Source organism: Pollachius pollachius (genome assembly GCF_949987615.1).
Source record: "Pollachius pollachius genome assembly, chromosome: 4".
Classification (NCBI taxonomy): Eukaryota; Metazoa; Chordata; class Actinopteri; order Gadiformes; family Gadidae; genus Pollachius; species Pollachius pollachius.
The window spans coordinates 27,497,161-27,519,603 of record NC_136937.1 but is presented as its reverse complement, the minus strand read 5'-3'; the positions used below and the strand labels follow the sequence as shown (position 1 = coordinate 27,519,603).

The 22,443-nt window shown below is 45.7% G+C and overlaps 2 protein-coding genes across 3 annotated transcripts; one reads left to right on the top strand and one right to left on the bottom strand.

The window, feature by feature from the left end:
- Positions 1–541: 541 nt before the first annotated feature.
- Positions 542–2,956, bottom strand: arl6ip6 (ADP-ribosylation factor-like 6 interacting protein 6). Its single transcript, XM_079734952.1, has 4 exons — positions 2,439–2,956; positions 1,959–2,012; positions 1,472–1,589; positions 542–673 (listed from the first exon to the last, which is right to left on the bottom strand). Exons 1-4 carry the CDS (start codon positions 2,674–2,676, stop codon positions 580–582), a joined length of 504 nt encoding a protein of 167 aa, XP_079591078.1. The 5' UTR covers positions 2,677–2,956; the 3' UTR covers positions 542–579.
- arhgap1 (Rho GTPase activating protein 1) lies at positions 2,480–18,976 on the top strand. 2 transcript variants are annotated; one of them, XM_079734951.1, is made up of 13 exons: positions 2,480–2,620; positions 8,274–8,535; positions 9,494–9,592; positions 9,824–9,911; positions 11,095–11,226; positions 11,405–11,491; positions 11,611–11,709; positions 12,226–12,333; positions 12,484–12,560; positions 12,706–12,783; positions 13,181–13,309; positions 13,516–13,619; positions 14,493–18,976. In XM_079734951.1, exons 2-13 carry the CDS (start codon positions 8,412–8,414, stop codon positions 14,658–14,660), a joined length of 1,293 nt encoding a protein of 430 aa, XP_079591077.1. In that variant the 5' UTR covers positions 2,480–2,620; positions 8,274–8,411; the 3' UTR covers positions 14,661–18,976. The 2 variants fall into 2 exon arrangements, with proteins under 2 accessions (XP_079591077.1, XP_079591076.1); XM_079734950.1 differs by lacking the exon at positions 2,480–2,620 and adding an exon at positions 3,318–3,394.
- The last annotated feature ends 3,467 nt before the right edge of the window (positions 18,977–22,443 follow it).

Here is a 22,443-nt window from a genome sequence, read left to right as displayed (position 1 = left end):
TTTAAACCTCTCCTTATAAATCGTTTCTTTTGAGTTTGAATCCATAGGCAGGTTGACCAACCCTGTCATTTTAAAGGTCCATTGGCTAATAATTGTATGATTTGGCACTTTAAACGTTTTAATTTGTAACTCCACGCTCCATTTGTAACTTCCATTTTTGTTCAATATTTACCACAGGTGCATAATTAATATCTTTATAAATGTCAGTTCATTCAAAGCAGCATTTTGTTTAGATAATCAACTCATTTCTCCTTTAATTCAATAAACCTTGGCCCTGACATACAACCACTGATCATACATCCATTCTGCTCCACCCAAACTGAAGAGCGACATAACCGCATTTCTTTCCCTCAAAATAGAGCTTGACGCCAAAACAAAAGCAAAATACAAATGAACCAAAACAGTCTATCTCCAGCATTAAGATCTCCATTAGATTTGGACACTTCTCGTCTATTTAGTATATTCACAAATCAACATTGAATGCAATGAGCATATCCCTGTTTCCAGGACTGGCAGCACTGCATGCTAGCAGAGTAGCGTTCAGCGCTGTAGACGGAGAGGAACGGGGGCCAACTGCTATTAACTCAGAGTCCAGACCGCCGCCAGAGAGGCCATGAAGCCGTTCAAGAGCGCCACTGCATAGCCCACGTGGAAGGACCGCCCGGTGGAACACCTGGATGAGAGCAGAACGCGTGGGGGGAAAAGACAGAGGAGAATGTTGTGATTTAGCGAGGAGGTTGATGGAAAAAAGCAAGGGGGGTAACTGACTATATAAAAGTGGTCTGAGAATTGCCCCAAGAAAAAAATACAATGTTACAACCTTTTCTGCATTAATCGCACACCCTTTCATGTACATCTTGGGTATATATCTCGGCAGGCCACGTAAGAAAAGAGACTGACAAGTGAAACCTGTGTATAATTTTCTTTTTAAGCTTAAACTCCTTAATATTTGTATATCTATTTACAGAACCAAACATTAATTGTAAAACCTTCAAGACCGTATGCAATATGCATGCATGCCCATTGTCATTTGGAAAGAGGTTTAGATTTTGATAACATTTTCATGCCGTCACATGACATATTGACAACATTTTGACTAAAACGTTTTACTTTGAAAGCGTGGAAGAAAAAGACAGGACTCCTAGGAGTGCCTTGTGGATCCTGCGGCCACAAGAATAACACAATATACAAACAATGAACAGTCTTGTAGAAGGTTAAATTTGAAATGTAATGAGTCAATGATCTGAAAGAAAGACTAACAGACAGGGCTCTAGTTAACTTCACGAAGTAGTGAAATGAACAATTTATCTTCAAGGACAATAAATTATATTAAATATAGCTGACGGGTGCGATGATATGCTGCACTGCCTGCTTGTATGTATGAACACTATATAGACTGTGTGTGTGTGTGTGTGTGTGTGTGTGTGTGTGTGTGTGTGTGTGTGTGTGTGTGTGTGTGTGTGTGTTTTACCTGAAGTTGGGCAGGAAAACCATGCCAGGTGTGTATGAGTCCATGTAGGTGAGGCTCAACGAGAAAACACAACAGATGCACCCGGCTATCGCAGACAACACTAGGATACTCCAGAATCCTGGACACCAACACACACACATACACGCACACACACACACACACACAATTGAGCGCATACAAGTCAATGTTGTTGTCATTGGACTGCTGAGCAGGAAATGTCAATGACAAAGATCCATTTTCTTATCAAATTCTTACTGTGTTCACGTTACAGATGGATACTTGAGTTTTTGACAACATTTTGTGTGCGTTTCAAAAGGGCAGAGTAAGGGTGAGTACCTCCACATGCAACGAGAGTTGGGGAAACCCTGATCTAGAGGCATACAACGAGGATGCTTTGTATCAAACTTGAAAGATAGAACATCGGCAGTGTAAGTAACACTGCCGATAATACCGTTCAGACATGAGTAAAGTGCAGAACGGTGCTCACCTAGCATGCTGGCCTGAGTGCCGTCGTTGACCGTCACTCGCTCAGCCCGCAGCTCTGAAAGGAAGTGATCCTCAATTCATCACAACTTCATACCTATCCGCCGCCATGAGGGCCATAACTTGACTTAGATGTACTGGCATGTCCACCCAATGTAGAGCTTATTAATGTGGCTAGAATATGCAGATATAAATGCATGTATGTATGTACGTACGTACGTACGTACGTACGTACGTATGTATGTATGTATGTATGTATGTATGTATGATGTAAATACTGAACAGTATGTAGGCTTATAATATGGGTGTGTATGCGTGTACATAAATCCACATTTTATCAACAAAATGTTAAAATATTTTACCATTATATATTTTCACACACACACACACACACACACACACACACACCCACACACACACACACACACACACACACACACACACACACACACACACACACACACACACACACACACACACACACCTTTGAGGATCGTGTACAACAGCGCACAAATCACACCAGCCGTGAACACAACGACCGCGGAGCAAACGGAGGACAGCAGCACGAGTGGCCAGCGCCGCTTCGGCCGGTGGGTGTCATCATACGAGTCGAGGACCTCCTGGGGACGAGGGCTCGTGTCCATTTTCAAAGTAGAAGTCAGACAGGTTAGTTTCTCAAAAGTGATGGCAGATGCGTTCAGCAAATACTTCCATGCCACCATTTACCGCCCGAGCGATCAAACAAGTTGGCCGATCTCTATCGATATGGCCTATAGCAAAGTATTCTTGTTTCGGTGCAAGGAGTTTACGGTATGATCAACGGTAACATAAACTTTTGGGGGAAACGACAGAACTTCTTCCGCAATAAAACTTCGTAGAGGGGCGTGGCGGTCACTCTTTTAATACTACTTCCTGGGGTCCAAAAGAGGAAAAGATTAACCATGTTTAGGAGTTTGTTTGTGTGTGTGTGTGTGTGTGTGTGTGTGTGTGTGTGTGTGTGTGTGTGTGTGTGTGTGTGTGTGTGTGTGTGTGTGTGTGTTTGTGTGCGTGTGCGTGTGCGTGTGTGTGTGTGTGTGTGTGTTGGACTGACAAACAAAGCGAAGTTATAATAGGAGTAATAAACTAATAAACAACAATATTAACATTAATGTATTAATAACTGACCGACGTACCTACCTACCCGCCATCCATTACTTAAACGTAATGGCTCACATCTAAATAAGTCACATGTGAAAGCAGACCAATGTATTAGAAACTACAGAAGGGATCACTTATTAGAGTTCCTTTATTTTGGTACTTTGATATTCTCACGGGCTTTTGTTTTGAAAATAACCGCCGGAAGCTGTGTCTGACGCAGCGTTGTGGCGTCAACAACACTGATCAGACGGAACCGCCGCGGCTCCTCTCGTCCAAGACTCGTTTTAAATACACCACAGCACGGTAATTATCCTTCCTTTAATAACGAATTGCACTTCTCCACGATGAATAACACTCACGCGTGAACCCAGGAACTCATTATTATACATAATCTATCGACATTTGATAATTTTCTCTCTTTTGCGTTTGACGTTCAGTGTCACGAGAGCCCATCACACACCCTGATCATACTGTACGCTGGACTTCAGATTGCACACACAAGAAGACGCTTCATATAACGTGTGTTTTACTGTTCCTCTCCTCAGCCGCCTTGTCGGCATCTGAATGTCCATAATCATCAGCAGCAATGGGAGAGTAGACGGTGTTTCTGTGCTCTGTCCAGCTCACCTCCACCTCAGATGTTATGTTATGTTATGTTATGTTATGTTATAACATGAGGAAGGAGTTCCTTACCCATTATCCACTGCTCATGGCTGCAGAGATGCATGGCCAATGTTGTTGTTTCCGCTGTACCTGTGAGTTGTATGTAGTTGTTTTCAGGGTTTAGGGTCACTGCTCGTTCTGCGATATCGCATCTGCGGAATGAGATGTGTGATATCGGTTTGTTACACTCTAGGGTGAAGGTGTGTCCGTGTAATGAAGTATCGACTATCCACACAGCTGTGATTCTGGACAGGCCCTTATAAGGTGATGCTCCTCACGTTAGTCCGTTTTTTTTTAGAGTCTGTTGCTATGGTGATTCTAGGATGTTATTTGGACGTTATGTCCACTGGGAGATATTGTCGTTTTTTCTTCATCGCCGCCCCTGGTCAACCCTAACGGGTGATTAGGGCTTTAGAGTTGTGTAAACATGACTGTATCTCCATGCAGGGGATCACAGATACCCCAGGTGTTGGACTGATGCTAGCTGGAGACACGTGATGGTGTGTCAACATGAAAAGACAGGGGGCAAATATTTACCCAGACAACTATAAACACTCAGAGAAATACGTTATTCTGATTGGATGAGAGCAGCAGAAAAGAAAAAGGGATGTGATGGATACCATGGATTCACGATATCAATTATTTATGTGAAGTTTAACAAAAATAATTCTCATTTTGTGCATCATTGTGTTGGTAGAAAGGGCATTTCGCGGGGATATAGTGCAAAAACGTTACGCTGTTTCTTTACAACAATCATCTGAATGACAGAAAATTGGATGTACGTCGTTGACGTAATCATTTCAGTCATCAACATTTTCTGCTGACTGAAACTTGAGTGCTCAGAATAGACAAAGGCCGGGACAGAATATCAAAGCTGGAATAGCTTAGCCATGCATATCGCTCAGCGGACATGTGACCAGGCGGTTTAAGAGCCCCCCCCCCCCCCCCCCCCCCCCACACACACACACACACACACACACACACACACACACACACACACACACACACACACACACACACACACACACACACACACACACACACACACACACACACTTGCTTAACCACCGTTTCCTTCTCCCGTCTAAAGGCCCATTGTACACATTAATGCTGAAATAGCTCTATTATTGTGGCGAACTACAGGGAGGGAAGCTAGCTTTTTTTGGGGGGGAGGTGGGCAAGTCAATAGTTTTGATTGACTGTGTTTTCAGTATTTAATAAGATGATGTGGGGAGGTTTGTCACTGTCACGTTGTGCACTGTCGTCAGTCCTGTCCCCTCTCCTCTTTTGAAGCTTCAGCTTTTTTTTCCTAAATCCCCCCTATTACGCAGTGTGATGAACAGGATTCAAATCATTTCTCACGCCTGAACGTAACAACACTTCCCTCTCTCTCTTCTCTCTCTCTCTCTCTCTCTTGTGTCTCTGAGTGTCGCTCTCCCTTTCGCTCTTTCTCTCTTTCTCACTGCAGTCGAATTTAGAATGTTCTCCCCTAAAGCCTCACACGCACACAATCACACTCGCACACGCGCTCACATATACTCACACATGCAAGCACACACGCACACAAATGCATACACACGCACACATGCACCCACACGCGCACAAACACACACATGCACACACAAACACATGTACTCACACATGGCAACACACAGGCACACTCAGGCAAACACATGCACACACTTGCACACACATGCACACATGCACACAACACACTCACACAAGATTATCCCATAACCCCATAACCTGGAGGAGAAGCAGTATCCCCCGCTCTCGTTTCTCTCTTGCAGTGTTCGCCCTCCTCTGCCACACAGCTCATCTCCACATACGTGTGCGGCGCTGCCTTATCACTAGTGTACCCCCACCCTCACCACCACCACTGCAGTGCTGCACCAACTCAAGAGAGCAGTGCCGGGTGTTTAATTAGTGTGCTAATCCCAACACACACACACACACACACACACACACACACACACACACACACACACACACACACACGGATAGAAGGAGAGCCACATAGTCATTTCATGTAAAACATAAACTCATTAGTACGCAGTTTTTGCTCTCCATTGGATTTTCTTTGTGTTTGGTATTTATTTGATATCATCTTTTATTCATGCAGGGACTAAGAGATGCAGAGGTTGTCTAGGGAGCATTACAGAGCAGAGAGGACTATGGGGAATGGCCGGCTGTCTCTGTGAGTCCACTGACTAATCCCTCCACCCGGTGGAGGGAGAAACAGTGCAGGAATATGAGGACCGCATCAAATGCAAAGACCACCAAAAAAATGTCCAGAACGTTTTAAAGTGTTTGTACTGTCAGTCGATACTTGTTCTTGATCCACTGTGGATCGCTAAGCAGCGCCGAGTGTTGAGTGTCAACCTCACAGGAGGACAGTTCTGACATGTGTGCCGTTTTCTCAAGAGACGTGTTGCGTGTGTGCTCCTTTGGGTTCAGGGCTGAAGGCTAGTGCTGCAGACATTTGAAAGCTCGTGGAGGGTTTCGTTCCTCTACCTCAGAGCCCGGACACAGCTCGTTTCCAAGCCCGTTTTAAGAAACTAATCCTGGGCCACGGTGGCTTGTGATGGGCACGCGCTAATCAATACAGCAGGGAGCAACCGTGTAAACCGTCATCGATTGCAGCACTCGCGGTATCCCATACCAGCATCAGTGCTTTCCTACCCAATCGATGGGAGTGACTCACCGTCTCTCTACAGCTAATGCACGCTCTCTATAACATTCCTACGGTGTCTGTGGTTCAGTTGCTCCTTCAACTTGACGATTGGACCTCTCTGTTACTGTGTCGGACCCTTCACAGTAACAGTTCAATTACGATGATGACGCTGATGACGATATGGTCACACATATATTGGAGAAAAAAAAACACGATGCCCGCCCCTGTTCCGTGAATTGCGTACTAGGGAGACATACTTCTTGTGTCCGCGGAGATGGACGTGAACGGCGTGCGGCCGCATCTGGCCGGCTGTGCCGGAGCGGGCGATTAGCCGCGCCGTGATAGTTATTTAAAGCAACATGCTGTCACGCTGCATACCGTCAGCGAGCTGGGAGATGCAGCGAGCAGGGACAGAGCTATGGGGGGGCCCCCGGGTGATGGCGGGGGGAGGGCCAAGATGGAAGATGGAGCGAGGGATGTATAGAGAGTGTGTGTGTGTGTGTGTGTGTGTGTGTGTGTGTGTGTGTGTGTGTGTGTGTTTTTAGAGAAAAAGGGTCGAGCAGGAGATGGGAGACGGGAGGAGGGGGAGTAGCAGGCGACGAGATGGAGACGGACACGGCGATGGTGGTGAAGGTTAAGCGCTACGGGGTGGAAGAGGAGGGTCCCAGGATGCAGCAGCAGCATTGGCCCTCTGTCGTTACGTACTCTGGGAGGGGGGGGAGAGCTGCAGTATGGAGGGGAGAATAGGAGGCGGAGGAAGGGTTACTGAGGCCTATAGGATGGCGTCTTCTGGTTTTCAGCGCCGTCCTAGCGTAGAGCATATAGTGTAGAGACGGAGCGCAGGTTACGTGGCCGGGCGATCGAGGGGAGAGCAAGGCCAGTTTGTGAAAAGAGGAAGAATGAGCTGTGAAAGAGAGAGAGAGGCGGGTGAAGAAAGAGTGGATGATGCAAAGAAAGAGGAAGAGGCGAATGAATTGAGGTGGTGCGTGTGTTGTACTCAAATGTGCAGACGGTATGGTGTTGATAATGGTGTTCACACAGTGGACTTGTTTCGTCGTCTCAGGTAGATATATCTGCCTCTTGAATGTTTCCATAAATCCCAATATCTTCTGTAAACACGACATGCAGAAAAACCATTCGATTCAGGATTTAGACTTAAAAGATGGGACTACGCTGGTATAGCACACATGGCTATTGCCACGACCTCCTCTCTGTGACATTCACGGGCATGTGTGGTCTTAACACGACACAACGATGCCTTCAGGTGGGTGTCCTGTTGCCTTTTATAATTGGGCGGGGGGGGGGGGTAGAGGACGAAGGTGGGTGGGCTAGCGCTAGTGGTAGTGGCGTCTGTGTTATCATGAACAGCATGTTGTTGTCTTGGCCGTGGGACATGCAGATGCGGATGGAGCAAGCACAAATGCACATACACATTCACACACATGCACACGCACTACATAAGACATCAGGCCTGACCACATTCAAGCACCCCACCCCCCTACACAGATGACGTGTGTGTCTGTGTGTGTGTGTGTGTGTGCGCGCACGTGCGAGAAAGACATTGCGGTGACATCATGCAAGCACTGGGAGGAAGGGCAAATGTGGAGAAACTAGTTATAATGGTGGTGGATGCGATGGTGATACGTCAACCGTAAAACTGTGCTGCCGATCCACGCATCCTTAGCTCTCCTGTCGTCTTCCGTGCCAAATGCACGGAAAAATCAGCAAACAACACCCCCTGGGCTATGCAACCAGGAAAAGAGTCTAATTTTGAATGTAACTTTATTGAGATGACGTGTATGCTGGTCCACACGCTAACACCAGTCTGCCTCTCGTCTCCTACAGGACTGCCCTTTGCCCATCCGCAGTACACCTGTGTGTGAGAAACAGAGTGTGTGTGTGTGTACTTGCACGCCTGCTTGACCCGGCCGCGCAGTCTTGTGTGTGGGGCTGTGTAGGAGTGTGTGTACATCTGTGTGTGTGATGTCGGCGGAGCTGCTGGTGGACCTGGGAGAGGACGTGCTGGACCCCGAGCTTGACCGCCTCAAACTGTCCCCCCTGGAGGACCAGAAGTGGCCCCCAGATGCGTTGGCCATGAGCAACTCTGGTAACGCACGCACGCACGCACGCACACACACACACACACACACACACACACACACACACACACACACACACACACACACACACACACACACACACACACACACACACACACACACACACACACACACACACACACACACACGCACACACTTGCAAACAAACCCACATCCTACTTCTCAAGAAATCTCTCTCTGCGGCCCTGTCTCTCTTCTCACTTACACGCTTTCTCACAAGACGTCCGTCTGTAGCACCTTCTCTCCCCTCTCACTTTCTCACACACTCAATCTTCTGACACACACACTCTCTCGCTCCCTCCCTCACTCACTCACCCTCTCGACTCAAACTCTCCGACATACTCGCACACACCCGGTTTCACACCCTCACTCGCTGACTCTTCTCGTTTTATTCTCTTCTCAATAATCTATTTTGATTTAAAGCGCTTCCTAAAAAGATCTGTTTCAGTTACTTGGTGGAAGTGGTGTCTTTCGTTCATGCAAATTCATCAGGCCCCATAATTATTTTAAATTCCTCAAAGCAAACAGCTGAGCCATTGTCTTCCCAGTGGTTGCTGCAGTGGAAGTGGTGCATCGTTTTTTAAGCTCTGCCCAAGCCTGATGTTGAGGGGCTCTGCAGGTAGCTTAGCAGCAGCTAGCTAGCTGGGTGTTAACTCAGCGTCAGCAGTCCTAGGCAGTTCTCCGCCCCCTGGCAGCAGGGGGCAGATGGTGTTCATTGTATCCATATTGAAGGGACCCCCTGAGTGGGATACGCCATTACAAGCCGTCTCAGAATCAGCCCTGCCCTGTGACTTCACTAGCGGGTGAGTGTCCACCGAGATGTGTGACGGACGGTTCAGCCTACCAGTTGCTACAGTCCACTGGGTAGGCTAATTTAAACTGCCATGTCATCATGGTGAATACGGACATAAGTATTAAATGTGTTTGTGCGTCTGTGTTTTTCAGAGATGGAAATCTCTCAGAGCATGGCCGCGGGCTCGCCCCACCTGGCCTGGGACCACCCCTTCTACGACATCGCCAGGCACCAGATCATTGAGGTGGCAGGTCAGTCAGCCAATGGGGATGCTTCTTCTGCCTGGGTCGTTGTATGCACTTGTACTTCATCAATACATTCCAGAAATGTTTCTCTTTGTCACGGACACAATGGGACGTTATCATTCCACATGCAAAAGAGCAAACGTTTCTGAATCCTTTCTATTCAAGTCCTTTCTTACACTCTCTCTCTCTTGCCGTCTCCCTCCTCTCCCCTGTCTCCCCACTTGCCATGTTGCCTAGGTGACGACAACTTTGGCCGGAAGGTGATTGTGTTCAACGCCTGCAGGATGCCCCCGCACCATGAGCTGGATCATAAAAAGCTGCTGATGTGAGTGCTGCTGCCGCTGCCGCCGTCTATAGCCTCGTGAGACCATCCTGACATCGGCGTCCGCTTCCACAATGGAAACCGCTCTGGCCACGGCTGGACTGATTTCCAAATATGGGCACGGCCTTTGTTTCCTGACTACGAGAGGGAGGCTGGTGGTCTCTTCGATCCCGCGTTGGACGTAAAGCGAAAACTGATTGTAAACTGAGAAAAGCCTTGTGTGCAGATTTGTGTTAATCCTTCAACATAGTTATTCAATTCTATTTCGGATTTAACCGCTTCGACTGCTCCCTCCTCCGATGATCCCATCGTTATTTGATTTCTGGGAGAGGCTTTGGATGGGGCCCGAGTTCGGACTGATCTGCAGAGAGAGCCAGAGTGTGAGCTCTGAGACAAAGATGGTCTCAGGAGGCTCGTTCGATATCCCCCCCCCAGACCCACCCGATGTGGAGTCAGGAAGCGCTGAGCTCACACTTTCAGACTCTCACACCACTCCTCTAGTCCATTCACAATGGTTCATATCGTCATGTGTCATAACGGTTAATATGTGGTAGGAACTGTTTAGCACTGTTTAGGCCATATCAAATGTCAATTCTCCTTCAAAAAGTAAGTTAGTGTGGTTAAATAATAACTCAATTTTTGCATTTCTGCTTTATTTTTAGCGTGGTTAGTGATCAGGCGTTTATTTTGGTAAAGCAGAACTTCCTAAGTTTTGCAAGCAACACTTACATTTGACGCGAATGCCATGCTGTCAAAACATTGCCGGCTTTTCGTGCTATGCTTTGTTGTTCCTGCCAATTATGGGCCAAAGAGCGAAACCAGTGGAATAGTACAAACATCTGAGCACAATCTGTAACTTCCCCACACACCCATACCATAGTCTAAGGGAGGGTCTCTTCGCGGCCCTCCACATACCATCTTAAAGACATCAGTGGTGCAACAAATTACCAAGGGCCTGTTGAACACCAGAGAGACATCTCCATTCTGCAGTCCTTTGTGAATCTTTATTTAGAAGACTGTCGATTCACATAAAAACCACCATGCACTTGCCATCTCCTCTGCCTTATTTTAAACACATAGACGCAGTGCACACAAGATCCCAGCTTGACACACACACGCAAACACACACGCAATTTTTGCACAGTGTTCCTGGTTTAACGGACGTCCATCTGTTTGCTAACGGCAGGTATCTGAAGGGAACCCTGGACCAGTATGTGGAGAGCGACTACACACTCATCTACTTCCACCACGGGCTGACGGGCGAGAACAAGCCATCCCTGAGCTGGGTGCGAGAGGCCTACAAGGAGTTTGACAGGAAGTACGTCAACGCTGCCCTGACCGTAGGAGGGAGGGAGGGAGGGAGGGAGAGAGAGAGGGAGAGAGAGAGGGAGAGAGAGAGAGAGAGAGAGAGAATCATACGGACGCAGACATGAATTATAATTCCAAATGATTCGGTCAGTTACAAGTTGAGTGTCTGTTCTGTGTGTGTTCTCCAGGTACAAGAAGAACATCAAGGCCCTGTACATCGTCCACCCCACCATGTTCATCAAGACTCTGCTCATTCTCTTCAAGCCCCTCATAAGGTGAACCACACCCCCTCGGCCTCCAGGGGGAGACGCACCCTGTAGAGATGTCATTTATCGTTTGCAGAATTCTGGTAGTGGTGTCTTATTGCTTACCAAGTGTGTGTGTGTGTGTCTAGCTTCAAGTTTGGGAGAAAGATCAACTACGTGAGCTATCTCAGCGAACTTGAGGACGTGGTCAACTGCGACCAGCTTGTCATTCCCACCCGGGTCCAAGAGTAAGAGCTCTTCCTGTTTCTTCTCAGTAGCAATTGCTGCAGTAAGAGCGCGTCATTTTAACATTCGTCAGCAATTCCTTCATCAATTTTACACACTAGACCTTTTTAATGAGTTTGGGCTTTATATGGGTAAATTGCTTTTTTATATTTTAAATTCTAAATTGTATATAAATATAAATATACATTTACTTTTTTATTTATATAAAGTAAATGTGTTTTAGGCCGAACATATCTTCAAATATTGACTTGCCAATCACAGTGAGCTTTTAACAATGGCTTTCAGGAAATTTCAATGACATTTTTCTGGTGCTTTTATATGGTAGGGTCCATTCAGAGCGAGCCTCTATGAACGACATTGTCACAGTGGTCGCTGATAAGATTATCATCATCATCATCAAGGCTTTGAATCGTTGTTGGCTGCAAGGATATCTGACAGTTCACGCACCCACTGACAAACTCTCTCTGTCTCTCTCTGTCTCTCTCTCCTTGTGTTTGTGTGTGTGTGTCTACCTCAAGGTATGATAATAAGCTTCGGTCGTCTCTGAAGCCGTCTGCCCAGCCCCCAATGTCTCCTCCCCGCAGCCCCCCACTGCCCAACCAGCTGTTTGGGGTCCCCCTCGCTGTGTAAGTCACTAATGTTGAACCCCCGTTATGCTTGGGAACACCAAAACAAACTAGCTCAACCAGGCAGTACAGCTAGCTAAACCAGGCAGTTTAGCTAGCTAAACCCATCACCTAATCTTGTGTCTGTGTGTCGGTCTGTGTGTGTGTCAGGCTGCGACAGAGAAGCCCAGACTGTGATCCAGTTCCTGTTGTGATGAAGGACACCATCAGCTTCCTGTCGGAGCGAGGTGCAAATAACTTGTGATCTCCCATAACGAAACTGCTCAAAAGGTATTAAAGCTCTGTAAACCAGGGCGCATCATTGATTGTGTGTGTGTGTGTGTGTGTGTGTGTGTGTGTGTGTGTGTGTGTGTGTGTGTGTGTGTGTTTCAGGTCTGGAGATCGAGGGAATATTCCGGCGTTCTGCCAACGTCACGCTGGTGAAAGAGGTCCAGCTCAGATATAACTCCGGTGCGTGATTCAATCATCTTCTTTTGTGATCAACCTGTGTATTCAGATTTTATTTGTCACATACATACAATGCTGTTTAATGTTAACAGTCGGCACCATGCTAAGTAAACACACAACAAGATAGATAATAGAATATGTATAAGTGCTGTTGCATTTAGATATATGACGGCTTGGGGGAAGAAGCTCTTCCTGGGTCATCCGCGTGTTCGAACTCCCAAATGAAAGGTTGTGGGTTCGATCCCCAATGGCTACCTCTCGCCGTCCTTGAGCAGATCCCTAACCCCAGATCCCTTGCCTGCTCCTAAATGATCCGTAACACAGTTCAAGTTTGTGAAAGCAGATTGTATTCAGGGGCGCTGGTGTCTGATGTTCTGTTTGTGTCGCCTCCCTGCAACAGGTGAGGCGGTGAGCTTCTACGAGATGGAGGACTTCCACCTGGCCGCCGTCATCCTGAAGACCTTCATCAGGGAGCTGCCGGAGCCCCTGCTAACCTACCAGCTCTACAACGACGTCGTCAACTTCGCAGGTACGCCGTCGGCGTTAGTATTTCATGATGGTAGGAAAAATGTGTTTATGCTTGTGTTGGCCTGCTTTTTCGCTAACGTCATACCAAGCTGTGTGTTTCCCATCCTTCCCTAACATGTTGTCTACATACAAGTGAGACGGCGGTTAGCAAACATGGCACCCCCTGTTACCCGTCTGATCCTCTGGTGTCACCTTTTTGCTCCACAGCTGTGCCCAGCGAGAACCAGGTGGCGGCAATGAAGGCCCTGGTGGCGTCCCTGCCCGAGGAGAACTACGCCTCGCTCCGATACCTGGTCACCTTCCTGGCACAGGTACACAGAAGGACCCTCCCTCACCTGCCACACACCGTGAGGGGCCCCTGAGGGCCTTTATAAGAAGGCCTCTTAAAGGGCCTTCGCTATCCATCCGTCGCACATCCTGGTGGACGCTACCCACTTGTGGCATCACAAGGCGTAAGGGTTGAGTCATCCTCGCCCTGCTACGGTATCGCGACCCCCTGGTTAACAACGGGGTCCTGGGTACCAACCGGTCGGGTTAGCTTGTTAGCATGTTGGGATGAACTCCCTATGGAACAGGACGGTTACTTCCTGGTTGTTCCCGGCGCTCTCCGACCAGCCTCCAAAGGCCTCGTACGAAGACACAAATAAAAGGCAGTGTTCGCGCAACCTTTTCTCGTCAGGCCACTCTCATGAGGCCTGGCAAGGCACGTCGCGCTGAGGCCCACCGGGCCAGAGAGACACCCGTCTAAACGGTGTCTGTCTGGCTCCCTCTGGTGTCTGACTGGAGAGCAATGTCAACCGACCAAGTATCTGCAGGGCAAACATAGTGTGGTTGAACCTTTTATGCCTTTAGCGTTACCTATACATCTATTAAAGATGGGGCAAAAGCTTACCTGTCGTAAATGTGCTGTACGGGAGATTCAAGAGCTGTATTGTTGAGTGTATTTGATAGAAGTTGCCTAGCCATCCGTCAGCTAATAGGGAGGGTGTCTGCTACTAGTTGACTGTGCCCGCCTCTGTATGAGATTATATAGATTTTGGAACGTGCCGGGCTTACTTCTGACCAATCAGAGCATCTTTCGGGGTATTTTATCTTGCCTGTCAACCACAGGTGCGAAGGGAGGGAAGAGAATCTAACCGAACACCACTTTAATTTCCCCGTCTGTCTGTCTGTCTGTGTTTCAGGTGGCGGCCAACAGCGAGATCAACAAGATGACCAACAGCAATCTGGCCGTGGTGTTTGGTCCCAATCTGCTGTGGGGGCGGGACAACGCCATGTCACTCAGCGCCATCGGACCCATCAACAACTTCACCAGAACCCTGCTGGACCAGCAGCATCTGGTGTTTGAGTAGAAAACCCCGCCCCGCCTCCTTCTCTCCTCTCTCTCCTCCAATCAGCGTTGGTCTCAGATAACGGTGACTAGTATCGAGGAGACCTCTGCACCTCTGATCCCCAGACCAAATGTTCCAAGGGTACTTGTTCCTTGTATCGCTTCGTCTGCAGTCCTGTTGTCAAGTGGACCATATGTCCTCTTATTTGTTTTAGTATTAGTTTGTTTAATTTGGTATTTTGTTTTGGTCACAATTAGAATTTGCATTTGCATTTGTTAGCCTTTTTTTGTATTTGTTTTAAAGTTTGTGCCAAATCGCCGTAACCTCCCTCCCTTGCAGCAACGTGGTTTTGACAGAAGATAACCACTCTGTTATGACCTAAACCTAGTCTCAATCCATTGCCAGAGAACCCCTGTAGTCACTCCACCTGGCTCAATCCCTGATGACCTTTTACCCCCGAGTGACCTTGAACCAGCCCCTCCCTACTTCCATCTCCCTCCTGGACACTGTTGTTTAGGCAGCTGACCCCCCCCCCCCAATCTTTATTCCTCATCTTAAAAAATAACTTAAAAGGAGTCTCTAGTCTACGCAGACGTTGCTCCGATAGATCTGTGTACTTGAACATATTTCTTGGTGTTAACTTCTCGTGTCTTTTTTCCAACTAGTAGAAAACGATAGAACCGGTTTCGGTGTGTAGACACCCGTTTTGGGGGTTTGTATTTGTGTGTGTGTAATCCCGGAGGTTGTTTCCGTGTCGTCGAGTATTCTGGTGTCTTCCTCTGCTTCTGTGTGCAACTCCAAAAAAAAACATAAAAACACGATTTTAAGCTTTGTCCGCCCGACTAGAGCGTTCGTAGACGAGGAGGTTCTGTCGTGTGTCTTCTGCTACGATCAGCCGGTAGAGTCATGGGTTTAGTTTCAGTTTTGTTTTTTTCTTCTAAATAATTTTCTTCCTCCTCAGCGTCGTTGCATTGGCTTGACATTTGAGCTTGTTATGTGGACTCCATAGATATTATTGGCCCTTTCGGACACTTTGATTCGGGGTGGTTTCGACGACAGCTGATGTGTTGTCATTGGACTGGTGGTTCCCAGGACCAAAAAATAGAACACATCTGATGAAAATAAATATGAATTTGAATTTGCTTTACTGACTCCCCCAAAGAGAGAGAGAGATAGTGAAGTTATAATACTACTACTGCTTATAACATATTTACCAAGTTCCTCCATCTTTCGTAGTCACAATAGTAGGGCTCCAGGGCTGTGGTTGCATTCAGACTCTTTCAGACAGGCAGGTTGTGTTTCATCATTTCCGCTTATCGACAATCTATCCGGTTTGGTTTGGTTTGTTCATCTGCTGCTGTTGGTCTTTTTTGCAGGGTTGGGTTTAATAAGTTGTAGCACTAAAGGCGTTCCTGCTCTGGAAACGTATGAAGACCTACCTGTTGATTTAAACCATATATATATATATATATATATATATATATATATATATCTCACATCGCTCTATTCTTATTGGCCAAAATTATTGCTAATGCCGTCACTTGATGCTCATTTCAGCCAATTGCAAACGGCGGTTGTGTTTGGGGTGCAGGTCCTGTCGTTTGAGATCATTTGACCATTTAAGGTAACCTCAAACCCATTTCTGGTAGTGACTTGTTGGTGATCACTTGTCTGGGTCACTGTGTACGTTAAGCTCATGCGGTGCAGCATTTTCCATTTTCTTTCCATTTGTTATTTGTTTATTTATTGGAAAAGAAACTAGTTTATCCCGCATTGGTTCCCCTTTCTTTGCCCATTTCCGAACAATGGAACTCACCCATTGTTTTCCTGAAATGTCTGTGTGGATGTAGGGACGTAAAGCAACCTAGAGAAGGTCTGGTCGGGTCCATCCTCTTCAAACTCTGCAGTGTTCTCCACTACTCACGTGTTTCTGCCGCAGAACGTGAACGGTGGAAGTGTCTTAATGGAACGTAGGCTTCAATAAGTTTCAAACATGACCCGTTTTTTCCGTCTACCTCTCGACATGTTTGGGGAAGGTCACTTAGTGTGGTAAACCGTACCCCAGCCTCCAACTCCTGGGAGTCCACATTGGGCTTTTATTTTGAAAGGGCGTCACTAAGGCCTCGGGCCTGGCATGCTGATACAAGGGTTATTCCCCTGAACACCTTGGCGATGATGAAGTGCTACATGTCTGGGGTCTATAAATGCTACTAGATGTATGGGTCATGTAGGGTTTCTCTTGCAGCGCACGACAATACGTCATTATGGACATTTAGTAAAGCAAAAAAATTTAAAACCTGTAGCCTTTTACGGGATTTATTGTTCGATATATAGTGTGTTCGTTTTATGGCTGTATGATGGCGATTTTGCTGAAGTGGTTAGAAACAATCTTTTGTGCTGAAGAAACGTTATATTTTTTTGTACCTGCCTGTCATACGAGTCTGACTTGAACTAATCTCCCGTGTGGTTGTATTTCAGACGTAAAAACAAAGCTTTGTACAAAAGTAGTTCTCCCAACCGGACTTAGCTGGTGTAGTTTGTGTAAGAAACAGAAAAATCGTAGCGCAACCAGCCACTTAAGTTTAAAGGGCTTTAATGTCTATATATTTTTCCAAAATAAAAGTCCCTTCCCACACCCAAGTTAAGAACATAAAAAATATCACCCATGGATACATAAATGGCTGTGGGTTTGGAGTGAATTCATGGTGTTCTGTTCTAATGTCGTGACTGAATAATTCAATTTTTTAACGCAGAGAACCGAACTGTTGTTGGTTTTTCTTTTGGGACTTTCTTCCAAAGTCATGTCGATGGGTTCCTTTTAACATTGACATGGTAAGGGTGTGTGTGTGTGTGTGTGTGTGTGTGTGCGTGCGTGCGTGCGTGTGTGTGTGCGTGCGTGTGCACACGTCCATCATGCTGTTTATGCTGAGATTGGAGTAGTGAGAATTCCACCAAATTACCCTAAATTCAGCCAGCACACCCGTCGTAATGGCCGCCCTTAATGCAAACAGATGCAGATGTTTGTGTGGTGGGGTGTGTGTGTGTGTGCGCATTTGAATTGATGAACAACATTCTTGGCTTGGCCTGACCCCAAAACTTTTAGATTGCACTACATTTTTCGAATTTTATAGGGCTTTTACCTTGGCCGAACGTGATTAAAAAAAATAACTAAAAGTGTTTGGTTGTTTAGTGTGATTGAGGTTTTACAGGAAGTGGTTACCGCTCAGGTTGTACAAAATGGTTCACGGACGCAAAACAACATGGGGAAGAAGCAACGCCCTTTTATTGAGTGTATGCATGCGCGCGCCTTACTGTTCTGTCCTCCGTGGTCATGTAATCCAGTGTGCCCTGATATTCCATAGATTCCTATTTCTCCTTCCAAGTGTGAGGCTAATTAGCCTTGAGAAGTCAATTCGCCACACCATATCCATCGTTTGTGACATCACAAGGCAGAGTGTCTACGACTGTATGACAGATCCACCCCGGCCTGGCACTTGAATCCGGTCAACCAATCGACTCCTTCCAGGCGGTTGGTCACTCCCACGTTGTGATGTCACACATTTTGAAAAATGGCTCTTAATGGCTTTTCAGCAAGACACCTAGTGGTAAAATAGGGGTCCTTTAAAAAAATTATATGTATCTAAAAAAGAAGAAAGGCAACCAGATTTGCATTGTTCTCTGATCGCAGTGGTCGGATGGCACATCCTCCCTGACGACTGGTGTGAAATGGTGAATGAACACATGGATGTATTGTAAGACGGTAACATCTGTATTTTCATCTGTTGAACTCTGCAGGATTACAACAGGGTATCATTCCTAAGGTGTTAAGTGTATTTATTTTTTTCAAGTACTCTTCCAGAAATTTGAATTAAATCACTATCCACAATGAGGAGATGATTTGGCGAGGCATGTAGACCAAGTTATCGATGTGAAGAACCAAGTAGCCATTCCCTGGTGTTCATCACAACTATCTTTTACACCTCCAGCTGATATGTTTTCTCAAATCGACATCAGCCTCAACCAATGAGTTCTGCATCATTTCAGACTACAATCGATTGCTTAAAAAAATCTGGTGAGAAATGACAGCCAATCGTAATCTATGAAGCTGTTACTGTTCTACAGTGATGGTGACCTCTTTTTGGGGTAGTTTCTTTTTTTTTTTCTCTGATCTTTTTCTGTAACGTATAGTGATGTTATTTCTGAAACTGTGTTTTTCATCATTTACTTTTTGATATGTTGTTGATACCATGTGTCTTATCTGTATGATGGAATGGTGATTTAAAAAAAACAATGTGTACGACGAATAATTAAAAAAAAACATGAGACATGTAATTCTGCTCTGGAATCGGGTTTCATATTTGTTTCACTTGATGTTTTGCAGCATTTACACTTCCGTACAAATGCAACTAAAACATTTATTAATTTCTATTAAAATCTCTTTTTTTTGACAAATAACTCTCACATCCTCATCTGACCTACTAAGTGCCTTAAATGTTTTCAACGCACCAGATAGGCTGAAGGAATATTCAAAACAACAGAAGTAAAGAACGGTAACCATGATATAGATTCATACAGACTTTTGACATAACAAGTGAGTATTCATTTTAAATAACCTCAACCCTTAAGCCCAATTCAGATCAATAATTTGAGACAAGAAATTACAATGTAAATTAGACAACAGATGTAAATTTGCATTGTGGCTATAATCTTGCTCAATTATATATTGTGCATTGTCCCTGTCAAATAAACGTACAATTTAAAATGGATTTTGTTTAAATCTGATCAGCAATACAAACTCATGCATTCAAATTATAATCCAAACTTCTTATTTTAGTTTCATCACCCCAGAATAAATACACACAAACACACAAATAACAATCAACCTGTTTGCTCCATGCACCTGCCACTTTCCCGCTCCTTTCAAAGTAAAAGTACCACGTGAGGTCAGTTCGGTGCGAAAACGGTCCCACGGCTTGCAGCAGTAGCTGGCCGGGGGACGTCTCAGTGCTCCTACTGGCTTCTGAACAAAGACTCTGGAGCCGCAAGCCAAGACCTCCCACTGCTCCAAGACCGTGTCCTCCTAACGTGTGCATTCCCTCTCCCTGTGTGTGTGTTTGTGTAGGAATAAGTACATGCAGACTGTACGCTGTATGCACTGTCCATATTGTACTATTGCCATGTATGTGTGTGTGTGGGGGGGTGTTTTCGTAGCAGATACTGTAGAACCATACATATTTGTTGGTTGTTACGAGAGAGAGCAAGAGAGACAATAATAGGGTGTCCACTCCTGACAGTGGCCACTCTGTTCCTCCTCTTGGCAAGGCTGTCCAGGAGGTTCTCGGTTACCTCTTTCTCTCTCACACTCTCCCCCCCCCCCCCCCCCCCCCCCCCCCACACACACACACAGAAACACACACATGTTGATATAGTCAAATTTGGAAGGTACCCACAGCATACAGTGTGCATGTACTTATTCACACAACACACACACACACACACACACACACACACACACACACACACACACACACACACACACACACACACACACACACACACACCTCTCCCTGTGGACAATAGAGCGTTTGTCCACCGTTGTCCATTTACCGATGTGTATCGGGAGTTAAGTGTCGCTGTTAGTTACACAGATCCGTCGATTATAACCCCAGACATTCTCGCTCTCGCTCTCGCTCTCTCTCTCTCTCTGGCCATCTCAGACTCAGGTCTTTCTCTTTCATCTCTGGGGGCACTTTACTTTTGAGTTTGCATGTTGTTGTTTAACATTTTTTTCAGTCTTCTACATTGCGTGTGCGTTAGAAAGAGTGTGTTATGCATGAAGAAAGTTATTCATGTGTTGTTAATAAATAGTAAACACACACACACCCCCCTTCAAGAGGAAAAAAAAATCGGACTCCCTTGGTCGGTGATCCGATCAGATTAGAGCCACCATTGTAAATGATTGGCTGCCTCAGCCTGCAGGGCTTAATTCATGCATTTCCTATTTTGTGAGCGAAGACAGTACAGTACATCGAAGAAAAGGGCATCACCTACTTAGAAAAAGCTTGTATCCTCCAAGTTTTAAAAAGATGGGCCCGCACAGGGCCCCGCCCCCACGTGGTGGACTCAGGTGTCCAGTGGCTCAAGCAGGAGCGACGAGACGGACCCGTGAAGAGGCAGCAGCGGACCATAGCTCACCTGACCTCTGCTACAAAAACCTGTCCTCTGATATAAAACCAGTTTATGGACTGTTACTTCATCGCTATAGTTTTCAAAATGTGATATCAGCGTTACCGCGTCTTACAAAGACGACCGCGTGTTTTGTGTTGCCTACAAAGACGATAAACCCCACATAGGCTATAGGTTGGAGCGCCGACGTCTTAAAACACAGGTGAGACAACTAAGTTTTATTTTCTTTAGTTATTTTTTTTGCACATGTTTTAGTCTAACTTGGATGTGACCATATAGTTTGCCTTAATGTAATCTACTTATCTTTTACTTTCATAGAAAAATATAAAATGTAGGCCTAAAAGAAAGATTGAGTTTTAAGACTATTTGAGCTTTTTGGGATAATTGAAAATGCACCAAATGTTGATGTCTTTTGATGATGACATAATCTAGGCAATGTAAGGCATTCTCAATGCACACATGAGCCTATTGTATTAAATGCAGGCCTATATTAATCATCAACAGTTTACTAAAAGTGGTTAAACTTTTATAATATTATAATATTTCAGCCTCAATAATATCTCAGCATCCAAATCTCGCGAGATCACATTCTGTTTTGAACCGCAATTGTAAATTTCCGGATGACATAACGTTAAATAGCCGTTACATTAATTTATTTTGGTTTTTTTTAATAAATGTGAATGAGTTCGAGCCGTGTTTTGCTGGATGTCCTTGTGAATGGCGAGGGGACAGCAGTGAGAGTAATGATTGTTTGAGGACCTGAGTGGGGTCTATTCAGTAGCCCACAGTTCGACGGCGCAGTGGGCCGACCGCAAGTCAAGAGTTCACATGAATCCCGCTTCCCTCCCCTCGTCCTACTCTGGATGTCATTCCTTTTCATCTTCTTCTCCCTCTTTCATCCCTCTCTTCTTCTTGCTTTCATCTCTCGCGGCTGACTCCAAAAACTCTTACTTTGAAATATATGAAGGATTGATTGTCGAAGTAACAATGACTGCCTCCATTTTGGAAGCATAGGGGAATTGTATTATTGGTTATTATTATAATTGTATTCTATATGTTGCCCTGCATTCTATGAAACATCCATGCCATCTTCTAATCACATTGTGCCTATGGCCAACCAGATCAATCTTAATTCTTAAATTTGCTGACTTACCACTTTTTCCCCTTGTAAATCGACCCCTTTCCGTTCCAAACAATAATGATTGGTCATCCATCCAACAATGAGTAGCCATTAATAATAGCCTACCCTACAATTACTTCAACAGAATGCATCAGCATGTTAGGAAAGGTTTGGCTTGGGCACGATGGGTTGCCTTGCATCCCATTATCTCAGACACAGAGCTTCAGTTGTTAGTTTTTCTGTGGGATCCGTAACTGATACATTAATCCACTATAAAAGACTGAACACCAGTACTGTACTTGTGGTCCTCCAAAATAAAAGCACAACTCCACGAAGATGTCTTGTGGTACTCCAAAGTAAAAGCGTTATTTGAATAGAATGCTCTCTTGTGGTAATAACAAATAAAAGCATGAATCAACTAGAACTCTTTCGGGTGGTCCTCACCCGAAAGCACGACCCCACCTGAACCAACTGTCTGGTGGTCCCCCCAGCAGCAGC